General features: G+C 34.2%; 1 protein-coding gene across 2 annotated transcripts in view; it reads left to right on the top strand.

Annotated features, from left to right (window-relative positions):
- Positions 1-1,902: 1,902 nt before the first annotated feature.
- Positions 1,903-18,600, top strand: part of LOC106460232 (protein alan shepard-like) — a 117,457-nt gene continuing 100,759 nt past the window's right edge. Inside the window, exons 1-2 of one of the 2 annotated variants that reach the window (XM_013919917.2) lie at positions 1,903-2,152; positions 3,448-3,525. In XM_013919917.2, coding sequence (XP_013775371.1) covers positions 1,952-2,152; positions 3,448-3,525 — 279 coding nt within the window. In that variant the 5' untranslated portion in view covers positions 1,903-1,951. Of the gene's footprint in view, positions 2,153-3,447; positions 3,526-14,026; positions 14,638-18,600 lie in introns of those variants that run through there. The other variant, XM_022386896.1, reaches the window with a different exon arrangement.

Here is an 18,600-nt window from a genome sequence, read left to right as displayed (position 1 = left end):
CTTGACATATCATACCAGCAGTCTGTTTTACGTGTATAAATCATTAAATTTTATACATGTTATGGGAGTCCTAATAAATTGTAGCGAGTGTAGCATAATATTAGATCTTATATTAGCAAAATGTGCTATATAACAAAAGCATTCTATTGGTTTTGTTTGAATTCTGTGCAAAACTACTTGAGGGATAGCTGCTCTAACTGTCCCTAATTTAGGAGTAATAGACCAGATGGAAGGTAGCTCTACAACACCACCCACCTCCAAATCTTGGTCTATTTGAATCAAATAAAGAGATTGACCATCATATTCTAATGCCCCCATGGCTGAAAGGACAAACATGTTCGGTGATGGGATCCAAACTTGTGTCTTGCAGATTGTGAGTCAAGCACCCTAACCACCAAGCCCTCATTATATTGGAAAGTGCTTGATATGTATTACAAATTACATACAAACTACATATTTTTTATATAGAATGACAAATAGAATATTTATGGGTATCAAAAAATTCTAAAGCAAGGATATTTTGTCCTAGGCACCAGCCCACTTTTCCAGAGAACTTGTACTCTAAAATACTGTGGTATGTGTTGGCCAAAACTAGCTTGTTTTTGTGTACATAGAATGTATAACATATGTTAGAAAATATCATTTCTGTTACTACTGACAAGTTTATGGCTAATGTCTTGGACAGGAGTTGAGTAGAATCCCTCTTGGGAATTTTGTTTAATGGTGGGAAAGATTAGATCTTGTTGAGAGATTAGAACAATTATCAAGATCCTGTTTTGAATATAAAAAAATAAAATTTAAATTCTTGCTTTTGATGAAATTTAAAAGTTTAAAAGACAAATAGGTAAGTAATCAAAGCTAAATAGTTAAATGTTGAAATTCTCTGGATATGGGAGGGTTATCAGATTACCCAGAAATTGTTATTGTTGCTCCATTTGTTTTTGAGGAGGCTTCTAGAGATGGTACGAGTTACAGTCTTGCATTTTTTTAGTTTCTTCTGTTTTTTAACATTGTGGGAACTTTTAATTCCTTCATGAAAACTATTTGTAAATATATGTATTGATAAGTGAAATTTGACTAAAATATATCAACTTAGTTTCAGGAGAAGCTTTGTTATGAACATAGTTGAATGTAGAACCATCATATTGTCATTTATCTTGACTATCAAAAAGAGTTTTAATAAAGTGCTTCGTAATGTTCAAAATTATATAGAAAAATGGATTGTCTTTTTATTTTGTTATAAGAATGCGTTTGTGAATTAACAGATTTATAACTGAGTGAGTCATGTGTGGTGTTCCTCATTGTTTTAATAAAGTGGGTGTTAATATCTTAACGTAAGTAATCCTCAGAGTTGTTCAGTAATTCAGTCTGACAGAGCATATTTATTACTTTCATTGCATTTATGAAAGTATGTAAGACAGAATTGGTGGAAATTTTTTATTTCAAAACATATTTACAGAATGACAGTAATGGAGAGAAAATGGTCATGGGTAGAGAACAAGAAACAAAATGTGGCTGTGAAAATACCTCAGAAGAGATAAATGAAAATTGCAAAAATTAGTGAATCAGTATTTGTTCTTATTATCATGAAGGCCTTTGCTGAAGCGTATTGTAATTGTTAATTGCATCTTAAGCCTGATTTAACAGAAAAGTTTTCAGCAATGGGAAAAGAAAATACAAGACTTGTGGTTCGCATAGATGTATTCGAATCTATGCGTAGTTTTGTTCTGGGTTTTTACAATATTTCCAATATTAAAAGCTTTAATTTCCCTTTTTGTTTGTTAATGTTTTTGAACATATGGGTATAAGAAAACTAAGATTTTTGTTAAAAAAAAGAACAGTAATGTACTCATCCCAGGTGCAATTTCAAAATTATTAAGCTGATTTTATGTACTTTTAATAATCTGTGTTCTATTTTGTAATTTTCTAATTAAAGGACGACGAAAAAGTTATGAAGGTCAAACTTCAGACAAATGGCCTCTCAGCAGAAGATGAGAACAGTGAAGTGGGTAAAACAAATACCTCCACATCTGCTGATTCTGCTTCATCTGTTACCTGTATAAAGTCAGAAAATGGAAGTTCAACCAAACACTCTGGAAAAACAGGCCAAACTGAATTCGGTGCTGGAGATTGTGGTGTTGATGAACAAAAGGTATACATAGCTCACTGATTTTTTTAAATACTGTTCACCAATTACATCATATTGATTATAATTGTATTCACCTATTAAAATACTCAGTGGAAAGAACTTACTTAAGAAATTGAGTGAGAAACATTAATTTTTTACTTATAATGCATAGAGTAACAACAGCAGTAATTAGTGGAATTAATGGCAATATTGATGGTGTTTTTTGTTTACTTTCGTTTGTGACTCATATGTTATTAAAGACACTGTAACAACGGGGCCCACAAGCAATTTGGTGCATAAGTAGCTCAAATAAATGTGTTTAATAAAAATGCAATAGGGTACACGTGGGCCACATCAGTAATTTTAGACTTAATGACTTCTACTGATATAATAGATATGTTCTAACTATACTTTTTCTTTTAGTACACTATGTATTAGTTACTTTCCAATCACACACTATTCCATCTTAAAATATTTCAATTCAAGCCACAAAGTTTTTGAATGAAAATATCTTATTCAGAGTAAAATGATAAGAAAGCTTTCAGTTTCAGTGTTTTATTTTATACTCGTACATATTAAAATCTGGTACCAACAGAGTTAATAGATTTTATTTTAGTAGAATTATCCTGTTTGTTTAAAGCTAATTACATTAGGAAGTTGATACTCTTTAGTAGAAGTAGTGGGTACAATTTATTTCAAAATGTTTGCTCAAAGCTTCACAAAAGACTGTCTACCCATAGCTGTCCCTAATTTTGCACTGATGTACTCAGGGAAGGCAGCTAGTGAACAGCACCCACCACTAACTCTTGGGCTACTTTTAAGTGATCATCACTCCTATAACACATTCGTGTTCCAAAAGTTTGGATTCATCCACTGGCCTTGTTAACCATTAGGCTACACTTAGCCCTGTATGAGATCTCCAAAAATCATTCATGGCTTCGATATACATGAACTTAATCAAACTGTGTTTTCAATTTTAAATGTTTTGTTTATGCCTAAAACATTATACTAATTTATAGTATTCAAGAAAAATTAAATTTGTGTAACTTTAGTTAAGTTAGAAAGATAGAGAGAAATCTATCATATTTGGAAAGCACATACAAGGTAATAAAAATAGATAAATCATGGTTAAATAAACCTAATAATCCAAGCCTTTCATTGGAAATGTTATGCACTTGGGCACCTAAGTTGCTTCAATTTTTTATTCTATGTCTTGATAGTTCATAGAGTTGAAGCTTATGATATGATAACAGAGAATGTATCATGAGCTGTATTATTTTTAGCTTGTTATGTATATATATATATTTTTTTTTAAATAGAAAAGCAGCAATGAGAAAAGTGAAACTGGAAATACAAGGACAAATGTCAACAGGTCCATGAATAATGTATACAGAAATGTAAGTAGTAATGGTGTTTTATTTTTTAATTAATCTTTTTAATTGCTTGTTAAATGAAGTATGGTGTTGTTTTACTACGTGTCTTTTAACTCTTTTTTTTTTTCCTAGACAGATCAAATCCTTTATTTTTACAGCATCATTATTAATTACACGGTTTGATACACCCCTTCTTTATGGTTTGATACACCCCTTCTTTATCTTTAAGGCTGTGAAAAGTTATTAGTTATGATCAGGCTTGTAGTTTGCATCCTGAAAATTATTTTATACTCGTTTATGAAGTAAAAAAGAAACATTAGGAGAAAAACTACAAAAGTCTGTAATTTTAAAAATACAAGTGGCGGAGCACACCCACAGTTATGTACCAGATTTGGATCACAAAGTACACAATATAACAACAAACAGTTATTACTTGAGCCAGTTTCAGAAATTTTTCATAAAATTTACTGTCAGGATATATATATACCCTTGTGGATATAGATTTATTTGTAAGCAGTTATTTTGAACCATAACCAGTAATTATGGTATAAGGTTGGCCAACGAAATTGAAAAACTAATGCACTAGTTACTTAAAGAAAATATTCAATTTCTGATCTAATTAGAACTGTTGCATAGAAACCCAATAGCTGTTATTATTATTTTACTGCAGTATACTATGTGGAAATATCGGGACCCACAAAGGGGAGGGATTTAATTGTCAACAGTGGGCACATTTACGTGTTCAGCTTTCCCCAAATCGTGTTTCATGATATTAGTACTTGACTCTCGAGTAGCTTTTCCAATCATACATTATGTGCGTTTAAACATTGTTTTAATGCGTGCTTAAAAGATTCCGTTTCTGACCGAATTTTTTCCTGAAAACAATTTCCTGTATAATCAATTTCGCATTTGATTTACTGAGTAACACGTGAGAAAATGTTTCAAACGAATAACATCAGGCCTGGGAAACATGTTAACAGCATGGTACAGGCTTAAACTTTTCTTCGTTTTGTAACCGATACTAGGGCACGAGGTCAAAGGAAGTGGCCTATTATACTGGCATTGTGAAATCTCGAGGTTTTATGATGAATGAACAAGTGATTTAATACTGTAATAAATATCAAAAAAGTATAATAATAACATAAATGGCTTTAGCTCATTAAATAGTACGGAAATTATCGTGAGATGATAAAAAAAAAAAAGAACTGAACGTTAATAGGCAAGCATTGATATTCTAGTATTACTTTAGTATTAAGTTTTTACTTAAGGCATATCGTATTATCTGATAACTCACACCTTTATTAAATCTTCGTACTTCATGACTTGGGTGCTTGAGTGAATGTTTGTTGGATTTCAAGTAAAAACTACTCGATGGTTTTCTGCGCTAGCCGTCTATAATTTTGAAGTCTTGGAATAGAAGGAAGGCAGCTGGTCAATATAATCCACAGCCAACACTTGGGCAACGTTTTACCAACTGACTGTGACGTTATAACGCCCCCACGGCTGAAAGTGCGAGTATGTTCGGTGACGGGAATTCGATCAGGCGACCTGCGGGTTACGAATCGTCTGCTGCTAACCACCAGGCCATGCCAGGCCTTATGTGTGTGTGCCATTATGACTTTATCATTACATTTTTATGTTGAAATATTGAAAGCCAACACATGTTATTATTTATACTCAGTGGCATTTTTTCAGGAGTTCGTGAATTTGCGACGAAACACTAGTTATTATTATTATTACATACGGTTTGTGTTGTTATGGTAACAAGTATTATTAATCCATTTACTCTTATGCGTATTTACCGCCATATTTATTTACTGTTAACGATCTTTGCAGGGTACACGAATAGGAATTGAAATTTCAGTTATCATAAACATTGTCTAATAGGTGTGTGATATGGTAATGTGAAGATACAAGAGCATTGTATCGCTAAGACGGTCCCCTGAACCCAAATAGTGTGTGTAATCAGGTTAACTTGCACCGCTTCAAGTGGCAGGTTTGACAGAAAGCAGCTGTTTGCTGCTAGCTGATGCTCAAACAGGGTGCCATATTAATTAAGAGCTACTACATGTACATACATATAACACGCTCGTCATTTATATGAACATATTATCGGATGAAATAATTTTGCCGCGTTTTAAATCAAGAACATTACTTTGTTTGCTCCCAGTATATGTTACATCTCTCAAATTTTTCTTCACACTTTACTTTCCCAGCAGTTCACTACATCGACGAAACTTGTCATCAAGAGATTAACACGATTGACATTTTAACACATGCGTTATCAATGGGGAATATAACTTTCATAGCAGTCGTCCCTGTTATTGTTTACTCAGTCGTTGTCTTGGTATCACTGGTGTTACATGCACCTGAGGAGGGTAAAAGACCAGTCAAATATTGAACGAAAAAAAAATGTTTAAAAAATATTGTCACCTGGTCATTATCTATAAGAAGGTCAGGTTGTATGGTGTTAGAAAACCTTTTTTTTTTTTTTCTTCTGAAAGCTATCCTGGTAAGAAACGGATTCGTAAGATTTTGAAGTTAGTGTGTACTATACACGTTAATTATAAGCTCTTTATCGTATGAAATGCTTTATTGTGTACTTAATTCTGTGTATCGCCAATTTCTCCATTGGATCTCTTGTTTCTTTTCTTAAGTTTTAATGGAGGGTGCTTAGCTAGACATGCAGATTTTACAATGAGAGATTGAGAGTATAAGGAGCTGATAAAATGTAATATAAAATATAAATGTATAATAATATAATTTAAAATTGCTATACAAGTCAAATATCGGTTCCAAAGCCTCTAGTGTATCATATGATTGACAAACATGCTGATAAAATGTAATATAAAATATAAATGTATAATAATATAATTTAAAATTGGTATATATAGCAATTTTAAGTTATATTATTATATATTTATATTTTATATTACATTTTATCAGCATGTTTGTCAATCATAAGATACACGAGAGGCTTCGAAACCGATATTTGACTTGTATAGCAATTTTAAGTTATATTATTATATATTTATATTTTATATTACATTTTATCAGCATGTTTGTCAATCATAAGATACACTAGAGGCTTTGGAACCGATATTTGACTTACAAGTCAAATATCGGTTCCGAAGCCTCTCGTGTATCTTATGATTGACAAACATGCTGATATGTATGCTTACCTTGTATACTTTAATAAAAAATATCCGATCTGATATATAATAATCCTTTGATATGTCTCTTGTGTTTAGTGCGGATAATTTAAAGCGCATGGATTTAATTATGTTCAGTTGTAATGATATCACAGGTTAAGCCATCAGTAATTTTCTTGGGCCCCGTCCACCCCGCCCTCTCGTTGGGTCTAATCACAGGGATTCATGTTAATAACTTGCACACTTTCTAAAACATTACCATTAATTGTGGCTACTTAGGTGAATTAATACACAAATATCAGAAATATTTCATCCATCGATATAAATGTGTATTAAAAACGAAGAAAAAATATTCCTAATTGTAAACTATAAATGTCTAAATATATCATTAAGTGTGCTATTAAATACTCGGCTTGGTAAGTGTTATCAAACCAGCTGCCAGATGGCGCGGTTCGAATTTCATTACACTTGTACTGTTTTTTTCTTAGTTTTTTTAAATACATGTGCAAAGCTACACAAGTGCTTTCTTCACTAGCCGACCTTAACTTTGAACTGAAAGACTAAAGGGAGGAAACTAATCAATTGTGCCTACCGCCATCTCTTGGGCCACTGTAATCGAATAGTGGAATTTGGCTTTCACTGTTATAAAGCTCCTACGGCCTCAATGTAGATATGGGGAGGGGGCCGTCTTAGTGATCTAGAGTCTCTCTGTCTACACTTTAATACTACAATACGGGTAGTGCTATTCGTGTTGTTAAACTGTTATTAAAAGTAGCGCATGTGGCTTCTAGGTATTTTAAGCCCGACGACAGCCGCAGTAAGACAGTCGAAATGTAGCTGTAATAAAAATGTATTTCCTGTTAGTGACATGGATAGTCACACTCTTCAAAAAAAGGGGGAAAAATGTTTGGATGAGACAAATTAATTCTTAATTTGTAATTATTAAAAAAAATGCAATTTCACCATTCATTTTGATGCGACATTTTTATATCTTGAATTACTTTAAATTATATTCCTTATGTGTCTTTATGGTTTGTTTTATTCCAATAGTTTTTGAGAGGACAAATTCTTTTGTAAGAAGATCATTCAGAAAAATAACAAAATAACATGTTGATATTTTAATAACATTCTTGAATCCATCAAGTTTGTATTAGTTTAAATCATGGTTTCGATACTCGTGGTGGGCAGAGCACAGATAGCCCATTGTAAATCATTGTGCTTAACTTCAAACAATTATATTTAATCTATATTAAATGTTTGGATGGTTTAACAGAACTCGTACTTCCATAAAGCTTTAAAAACAAAAAAGAGGAGTAAAATGACATGGTAACAGGTTTACGTTTGAGTACTACTAATTAGTTTTCTGGAACATACGTAATTAATCTTAATAATAACAAAAACATTACAGAATTTATTTTTTAAGGATAGTTCCAACAGAGTTCTATATTACTCCATTTATATTCCCCCTTCATCTGGTTACTAAACAAGCTTGCAGAGAATAATGCCAGTTGGGAAAGGCTATGATTGTCCTAATATGTCTTGGTAAGTGAAACCTCGTTTCTCAGTGTTTTAAATTATCGAACCCCGAATCCTTTTACGCTTGGTGCTTTTAGTTACATAGTAAGGGCGTTGTAATGTGACGGTCAATCCTACTGTTCTCTGGTACAGAGTATCTCTAGAGTTGGTGGTGGATGACGTAAATTAGGGACGGCTAGCGCAGAGAGCCCTTGTGTAACTTTGCGCGAAATCCATAACAAACAAACAATCTAGTCCATCACTTCAAAATTAGGGACGGCTAGCGCAGATAGCCCTTGTAGTATTGCGCGAAAGTTCAACAAATTTGGTGAGAGCTAACACAATCTCTTTGCCTACTTTACGTAGCAAGTTTAGATAAGGACAGTCTTTTGAAACCTAAAACCAAGTATAAGAAACAACTTAATTCACTTGCGAATATCCACATCTTAAAGTGCCTGAAATAATATATATATACACTTAAGCTAGAACTGTATCTGAAGATTTTTCATCGGACATCACATTTAAGGCAAATACGTTTTTTTACACACACTTACAATATCATTGCAACTAGATCTATTTTACGTATGAAAGGTAAATGAAGTACAAATACTAGTTAACTAATAAATTGGTCGCTATTATATCAAAGTATACACTTACTCGCCAATATTTCCATTGTGAATAAACCTTTTTTTTAATAAAAATATAACTGAATGGGAGCTTTCTCAATTATTGTATAGGAAATTATACTTTATGTTCTGTTTGTTTGGCTATAATGAAATGACGTTATTTCTGTAGTGCCATTGCATAACTGTGGACATTTATTTTTTGTGAGATATCCATGATTCTCTACTGCCTGACTATGTTTCACTTAAAACAGTGGTTTCCAAAATGTGGTCTGCTGACTAGTCCAAAATGCAAGACACTGATGCGCAACACAACGGCACTGAGGTATATCTGCGGATTTACAACGCTAGAATCCGGGTTTTGATACCCGTGGTGGGCAGATGTAAGTCCCCCGGTGGGACAATGGTAAATCTTTGGATTTACAACGTTAAAATTAGGGGTTCGATTCTCCTCGGTGGACACAGCAGATAGCCCGATGTAACTTTGCCATAAGAAAACGCAACACCACGGCCGCCCGAGGCCGTACGATAGAACAGAACAGGTGGGGTAGGACCAGTAGATGGTTCGTGGGGTCTTTTTGCCCCATCGAAGTGGTCTACGGACAAAAATGTCTTATTTAAGATGTTTTTACGCTTTGTACTTGACTAGCATTTTTATGTTGCATCGTTATGTTACATTTTTTTAACTTTATGGATGTTTTACTTGTTTAATCCTTCGTTTGCGGCTTGTGTAAATCTGCTTACCACCCAATGCGCACAAAATGCGTGCATTATATGATGTCAACCACAGTTGAATGGTTAAAACCGTTGTGTCCTCAAGTTTTAGCCCGTGTTTTCCAGCAAGAAAAATTTCTTTAATGCTGTTACCAACTTGCATCCACTCTCTCTCCCTATCGGCCAGGTGGTTAGGGCGCTTGACTCGCAATCTGAGGGTCGCGGGTTCGAATCCCCGTCCTACCAAATTTGCTCGTCCTTTCAGCTGTCGGGTCGTTATCATGTGTCAGTCCCACTAGTCGTTGGTAAAAGAATAGCCCAAGAGTTGACGGTGGGTGGTGATTACTAGCTGCCTTCCCTCTAGTCTTTCACTGCTAAATTGGGGATGGCTAGCGCAGATAGCCCTCGTGTAGGATTGCGCGAAATTCAAAAACAAACCAAGCCAAACTTTCTCTACCACATGGCTGATCTGGTGGTTAGTGTGCAGGACTGCGAATCAAAGGGGTCCATGTTTTGCGTCGCATTGCAGAAAAAGAAGAAAAAATTGCGCTTCTCACTTTGGAAGCTATCGGGGCGTTATAAGAGTGATGGTCAAATCCCTCTCATTATTAAGTTACAGTAGCCCAAGAGTTGGCGATGGTTACTTTTGACAAGCCACCTATCAGTTTCGAATTAAGGACGACTAGCGCGGGCACTTCTTGAATAGCTATGCACTATTATTCGAAACTAAACGAAAACTCATTATATTGCACAAAGAATTTTCATCATTCTTACAGATTTTCCAATATTTTGTTTTTCATTGTAGTTGACTCTGACTCTTTCAATTTTGACACCAGCAGGATTATACTGCCTAGCGTAACTAATTACATGAAAATTAGAATATTGGTATCAACGAACATTTTATATCAAGTGTTTTAATTTATGTTTCTCAATCAAACAGCTAAATTTTAGTGCTACAGTTAAAATATAAAATTAACAGAATAAAAATGTATGCTACGCTTGTTGTTTTTGTTAAGCACAAAGCTACACAAATGACTATTTGTGCTCTACCCAGTTTCTAGCAGTATAAGCCCGCAGACATACCTCTGTGCTACTGGGGGGGGGGCATATTTTACTGAAGAATGTATTGTCCTCTTAGCTTCTCGCCCCCCAGTGGTACAGCTGTATGTCTGCGGACTTACAACGCTAGAAACCGGGTTTCGATACCTGTGGTGGGCAGAGCACAAATAGCTCATTGTGTAGCTTTGTGCATAAATTCAAACAAACAAACTTAGCTTCTCACAATAAACCGTTTTCGAAAATAGTGAACAGTGTACTCACGGGAACAACTATTTAAAATATTATCTTATTATAAGTATCAGCTAGCGTATTAGCACACGTTTATCAATTATGTACGTATTGTGCAAATTGGTAAATAAACGAAATTGAAATTAAACAACAACAAATAACGTGAAGAGACACAGTGGTATTGTTCTGTTATGCAAATACCGTGTATTTAATTTTCCTGTAGCCTATCCTATATATATTCACGAAATTTGGAATTTTTCTAATTGTCTTAAATGGAACATTTTAAATCCATTTCCACCATGTAGCTGTTGCTTTCCGTAGCATATTCGCTGAATGAAGCTACTTATTGTTTCGTGAAATGGTTGTATTGTGTTCTAAGTTACTTCGTGTATTTGGGACACTTCATGACAGGAATTTAGTTTTTAAAGGAATAAACTTTACTCAACTGGGTGTTCAGGGATATTGTTACCCCCCCCCCCCTCCTTTCGTCCCGCTCGCGATATTTCTGTTTGTTACAATCGTGGGGTATTTAAATTTTAGCTCAAGAGGTAGGTCCTACGTTGTTTACAGACTTGGGTTCAGAGTATGGAGGTGTGACTGAAGCAGTGACATGTCCGGAGGATTCCAGGACAGAGAGAGAAGAACCAAGGCTGATGACATGGCGTCGAGAAAGGAAACATGGCTGATAACGTGGCGTCGAGAGAAGAAACAAGGCGACAAAGTACGCTGAAATAAACTTCCCATTATCAGGGGGTGGCTGGGATCTGTAAATCCAATGCCACCGCTGGGATCGTTAAATCCAAGTGCCTTAGAATTTGTTGTGGGGGGGGGGATACCCCGAGAAAAACCACTTTCACAGGACATGCGTATTTGGGATTACTCCAAGGTTATCACTTAGGTCAGATTTTGCTTCCGAATACTTGTGAACTACTTTTATGATTGGTCAGCTACAGAGAGAATGTGGATCATGAGATTAGTTTTGGCGCTTTCACAGATATTATTTTCGTCTTTGAAAGAACCACAAGGCCAACTGTAAAGTGTTGTGTTTTCGTGTAGGTTATTTATTGTACATGCTGACCAGGCCATTCCATACTTCATATTAATTTGCCTTCCGCTTGTAAATTTTATTTTATTTTAATTTTGCTATTACATCATGTAAGACATGCGACGTAATCGTATAATATAAAATATATAGTATTCAGTTGATCGAATTTGTTTACGTTCTTCGGATACTTGTTCTCACACTTATATTCCATCTAACTAACCAACTCTTTGAAATCTTGTTACATGAAGGAGTGGTGGTTTAAGTACTATTCCTCTAAATAGGATTACCGAAGTGTAACTGTTAATTTGTTAAATGTTTTAATATAAAATGTATTATTATAATTTTGTGTTTTGCGAATGGACGATAACATTATTAGAACAAAACAGTGATTATTAACACAAACAAAAAAAAATCGCTTGAAATAAATAAGTAAATAAAGTTATGTATGTCAGTTGCAATAAAAACCCTGCAGAAGGTTTAACCCCGAAAACAGATAACTGCGGTAAAAGCACAAAAAAAGGTTATAAAAGTATCATGTTTCTATTTCCAGGTGTTTTACTGAATTATTACATTTCCTTACATTCAACAGAAAAGTACTTTACGAACAAGTGTACTGTAAGATAGTGTAAAAATGTAATAGAAATATAAAACGTACTGTTTCGCAAGAAAATTTAATTTTCACCTTGTAATTGGATTTCATAACCCGTGTCCAATCTTTGTGGAGCAAGAATAATTAACATACGGAGTAGGTGCTCACATTTAAAAGTTGCTAAAATCATGACGTAAAAAAAAAGGCCTTCCTTCACCTTAAGGGAAAAACGTACACAACAGATCATGGTGTATAGGCAGGTTTGTAATGTGTGTGTGTGGATTTCTGTTGACTCAGCTTTTTTGTTGATTGTAATAGCGGATATCTAGTATAGTAATAAGAAGGGACTGAGTTTAATGGTTACTTAGGTGAAATTCTGAGAATAGCAAATATACGTTTAACATCAACACATTATCGTATGATAAATTATAACTAATAAAACACACGTGGATGTGTGTGTGTGTGCTTATATGTGTCTATACGACCGATTTTATCATTACGAGTTATCAGTTTTTATTTCTACTTGAGTATGCAAAAAACAAATATTTAAGTGCAAATTGACGAGAATATTATCACCATAAGACAGTGATTACAAATAATCATAACACAAACTCACACACACAAAAAAGGTGAGGAAATGAAATATTGTAAGTTGCAGTTAAAGACTTCGTGTTTAACCACGAAGATAGATAACTGTGGTATCCCTCTTGACCCGCATCATCAGACAAGGGTAAGAAACCTTAAAGTTTATAAAATATATTTGACGTAGGCAGGGGGTGAAAGGCAGGTGTTTCAACATACAAGATCTCCAGTTCAGTTGTCATTCGTTCACTATCCGCTGTTAGTTGTATTAATGAGAAACCACCAAGGGAAAGTAAAGAAGAGTTAATAATATTATGTCAACCAGGGGTCCCTTTCAGCGTTGTAATAAAATAATGTCATGTCAGTATAATGTTAACGAATTACAATGCCCTTTGTTCTGACAATCAAAAAATAAGGACTTTGATAAAGACTACAAAATACAATAAATCTGATGCATTCAAAACTTTCAAAATGCCACCCTTGATTATTTATTGTAATAAACAAATGTAATCTAGTGCAGCGTAATATTTATTTTTTATCGATTATCGATTTGTTTGATTATTTTGATTTTATTTATATTGTATATTGCTAAGCGCAAAGCTGCACGATGGGTTATCTGTGCGCTGCCTACCACGGGTATCGAAACACGATTTGTAGCGTTATAAAGCCTCAGATGTTACACTGAGCCATCGGGGGCATAGATACGTGTGAGTGGACTGTACGTTAAAACATGTAGAAACCAAATCCCAAGATCTTGTAAAGGTACAGCTCATAAAAGATGCGATAGTATAGGTCGTTATTTTGTTATTATGTTAGTAATTAGGTAGAATTCTGAATTACCGTAAAGGTAGAAATTTCACGTGACTTTAACTGAGATATACTCTTCAACATGTAGAACGTGCCGAACTACTTTCACTGTAGGAGTTGGGTACGTGATGTGTCATATTACTCATCGCTCGCTATGTGCTCGTGATCACGTGCCCAATACTAGAGACAGAGTCCACCAGTTACTGGAGTCATAGCTGTTAAACAAGGGTGATATTCAAGGTCTCGTACACGACCATGGATTTTGTGAACTTTTCTCCTGCATGTTGTAATTTTGCTTATGATATTTATTTTAAGTTTATTCATTGCTACCTCTGTTTATTTATCTTGATTATATATTTTTTTATAATTGGTTAATGCACCCAAATCCTTTTTTTCATTGAAGACAGTAAAATTTCAGCGTTGTGAATGGTCGTATGTCGACTTCACTGACACATACCAGCAAACCGCGCCCGTAACGAGGTGACGAACTACGTACAGCAGAAAATTCAGTGGTGTGGAGTTTTTCTGTTTGCATGCCGTATAAATAAACGTTTACTTCCAGAACCACTTCTGTGGACATATGTTACAGTAATGCTTGTGCCTTGTTCAAGATTAAAACTAGGAAAAAATAAGTCAATGATTTGATCTGGGATAGTTATTGTTTTAGGTTAATGCTACGTTCAGCTGTATACGGTTCTCAAAACAACTTTTAACTGTTTATTCTTCTATATAATATATACTGTAATTTGTTAAGCCTTAAGTTGCAGGATGGCTTTACGTTTGGACAGCACAAGACCCTTAAGGAATGATCGGAAAACATCGGTAAGTTACAATATTTATGTCGTGTTTGTGGTTTGTAGAATAAATATAAAAAATAACCAAGAACAACTTGAATGGACATTGTTGAGGGAAGGTTTAGAATCGTTGATGAGAATAGCATTCTTTTCCTTAACCCCTATTTATTGCTTTCTGGGGGAGTGGGTTGTTCCTGTGGTAGAGCTCCGGATTTCAGTGATGGCGAGCCGGGTTCGAATCCTTGCGATAACACCAAACACTTCTCGCCTTTTAAGCTGTGGATGCGTTATAAAAGTGATAGTAAATCCCTTAGCATGGATGGTAGGTAGTATAACGCTTCTGACCGAGCACCTTCCTTCAAAATAGGGACGTCGGCAGATACCCTTAGTAGCTTTTCTATAAATGCAAATAGAAACAATACTACAACCTCCAGAAATAATTCGGAAGTATTTGGTGAAATTGGAACCATTACAAAACGATATTGCGTTGATTTTGTAACTTTAAATTTGTTGAATTCAGGAACGAGTGATTTAAGCATTCTAATAAATATTTTTTTATTTGTATATTTCTATATACTTCTTTTAGGGTTAATAAGAAAGTACATCTCAAAAATGTTTTTAAGTGATTAAAATTAAAAAATGAGAAACTTTAGCATCTATGCTGAATTATTTTTCAAAATCAAAGCTGTACGATTACAAATAGGTAACTACATCGAGTGCTTTAAAAATCATATTTTAATTGATCTGATAAAGAAGTCCCATTATGTAGAGTTATTATAATAAATAAGTAAGTACATCGGGAGCTTTAAAAATCATATTTTAATTGATCTGCTAAAGAAGTCCCATTATGTAGAGTTATTATAATAAATAAGTAAGTACATCGGGAGCTTTAAAAACCATATTTTAATTGATCTACTAAAGAAGTCCCATTATGTAGAGTTATTATAATAAATAAGTAAGTACATCGGGAGCTTTAAAGATCATATTTTAATTGATCTACTAAAGAAGTCCCATTAATAGAGTTATTATAATAAATAAGTACATCGGGAGCTTTAAAAACCATATTTTAATTGATCTACTAAAGAAGTCCCATTATTTAGGGTTATTATAATTTTTTTTAATTAATTGAAAGAGACTATGCTTATGATAATTCATTAGTTTACATGAGAAAGTCATATATTTGTAGAACCAAAGTTTTATTGCAGTAAAACCCACACAATTGTGTTGGCCTTAAATAAAGCATTCGACTTGTAGTTAGATGTATATACGTATATATATTGATTCTTCTGTAGAAGCGTGTTAATTTTTTCATAATAACATCACTGAAACAGCAAACAATAATAAATAATACGTTCGGTTACCAGACGTCCCATACCGTGGATGAATCATAACCATTGAGTAAGTTTATGTGGTTCCGTGAATTTCCCTTGCTACGGGCATGTATAAACAAAACAAGCCGTTAGAACACGTGTACAAAATTCAACTGTAGAAAATCTTAGGAAATTATTCTGTTGGGTTTTGAGTAATATTTTGTTGATCACATTTTACAAAAAAAAACAAAATTAATAGTTTTTAAAAATAATTTTTTTGAGGAATATAATCATCGATGGGAAGTTGTTGTAGAAGAGTATGTCTTTAATTATGAATATAACCCACCAGTGGCACAGCTGTAAGTCTGAAAACTTACAACATTAAAAATTAGGGTTTCAATACCCGTGGTAGACACAGCATATTGTTTAACTTTGCGCGTAACTACAAACAAACAAACAAATTATGAATATAACCCACCAGTGGCACAGCTGTAAGTCTGAAAACTTACAACATTAAAAATTGGGTTTCAATACCCGTGGTAGACACAGCATATTGTTTAACTTTGCGCGTAACTACAAACAAACAAACAAATTATGAATATAAGCTTTAACAACAAGCCATTTTATTTTTTTTCCTGAAAATATCTACTTTTTATAGGGTAGTGATATACATTATGTCATTTCATGACAACGCCCAATTCAAGGTTTTATAAAATTTCTAAAATGAAAATCATTCTTAGAAGAACAAAACGCTGCTGCTTCCCGACTGATGTGGAAATAAAACCAGGTTCAAGATCAGTCAAAACATAGTAGTGAACTGAACAAATGAGTGTGTAAGTGTATACATTGACGGGATTAAATGTTTTAAATATAATGCACAAACAGAAATCTGAGAACAAAATTGTGACTAAAAATTAACTTAAGGTAACTATTTGAAGTTATTAATAAGATCTTCTGAGCAACAGTAGCGAAGAGTGGGTAATAATAATATTGTCAACCACACTATATATGCTATAACCAGAATCGACAAGGAGTTTCGCCCAATACCAGGGCTCTTCAGGGCTGCTGGGATACAACTAAATATAGTAGTGGTTGAGATGCTACTTATATGAACTAGATTACATTGGTGAAATGTAACGTTTGATCAGTTTTTATTTTTGTTACAATAAATCCGAATTAGGGTAAGATTTTTTTGAACAGTATATTATTTAATCATTACAACACCGTATTTAATTGGTTACTATTTTATTATTATCGTGAATTAATCTGCTCATTACGAAGAATAAGTTAATCTTATTCATCCCAGAGCAGTGTCGTAGATAGGACGCACACATTGAGGGCGCAATGACAAGCTCAAAGGGCGCGAGTACATTGTAATCATTTTCAGTTTTCGTTATAAATTTATGGTATCATTTATTGATGTTCCTTATTAATTCATAAACGAATTAACTCATGAAAAAAATCTTTGATATCCGACAACGATTCAGTTTTAATTCTTATTTTATTAATAAACGAACGATTAACGTTGCATCGATCAATAACAATTTATTTGAAATCTAACGAATCTGAATAATCCACGTCAGCGGTATACAGCCGTCGATGCGATAAAAAAAGAATAAAAATCCGAAAGCATAAGTACAAATATATTTTATTTTATAAATATTGATTTACAGCAACTATTACTTCGGTTACCGAATATTTTTATACACGAGTACGTTGGAATTATTCAAGTTCGAAAAAATTATTTAAATTGGAAAAAATAAAGAGACATTATTTTATTTTTTAATGCAGACTGTTAGAGGGCGCATTGCGCCCTTCCGCGCCCCCGTTGCTAAGGCACTGTCCCAGAGCAACCGTAGAGTCAACAAGACAAGGCTACATTAGTCATTATTAATTAGAACTGTTAGCTGTTGTATATGATAGACACAGTAGTGTTTGAAACGCCTTATCAGCAAATCGCCAACAGTTGTTTTAGTGTAAACAACATTAAGCTGGTGAAATGTAATTTTTTTTCATCAGTTTTATTTTCTGTCACAACAAATCTGAATTAGGGTAAGAATTCAAAACAGTATATTGTGTATCTATGTTAACGTCATACTTCATTATTATGAAATAACCTGCCCATTGTAATGTGATCATCTGTTTTGTTCGACCAATATTCCCAATTTGTGAAGACTTGAGTTTTTACGACTGGCCATCTGACGGCAACCTATTGTAACTTGGCTTGGGACCAGATGATGAACGTGGCGGATGTTGAGGTGTTAAAGAAAGACTGTATCAGGATTTAGAGAGAGGGTGAAAGTAGCATCAGTTATGGAGAAGATGAGAGAATCTTGTCTCAGATGGCTCGATCATGTGGAAAGAAGAGACGAAACGTAAGTTGGAAGAAGAGTGATAAATATGACCGTGGAAGAGAAAAGGACAAGAGGAAGACAGGAGAAAAGGTGGATGGATGTAGTGAGAGAGGACATGAGAAAATCCGGACAAGAGGAAGACAGGAGAAAAGGTGGATGGATGTAGTGAGAGAGGACTTGAGAAAATCCGGACAAGAGGAAGACAGGAGAAAAGGTGGATGGATGTAGTGAGAGAGGACATGAGAAAATCCGGACAAGAGGAAGACAGGAGAAAAGGTGGATGGATGTAGTGAGAGAGGACATGAGAAAATCCGGTGTGAATACTCT

Source organism: Limulus polyphemus, unplaced genomic scaffold (genome assembly GCF_000517525.1).
Source record: "Limulus polyphemus unplaced genomic scaffold, Limulus_polyphemus-2.1.2 Scaffold731, whole genome shotgun sequence".
In the NCBI taxonomy this organism is placed as follows: domain Eukaryota; kingdom Metazoa; phylum Arthropoda; class Merostomata; order Xiphosura; family Limulidae; genus Limulus; species Limulus polyphemus.
The sequence above is the reverse complement of the archived record's forward strand: the minus strand, read 5'-3'. Positions and strand labels throughout refer to the sequence as shown.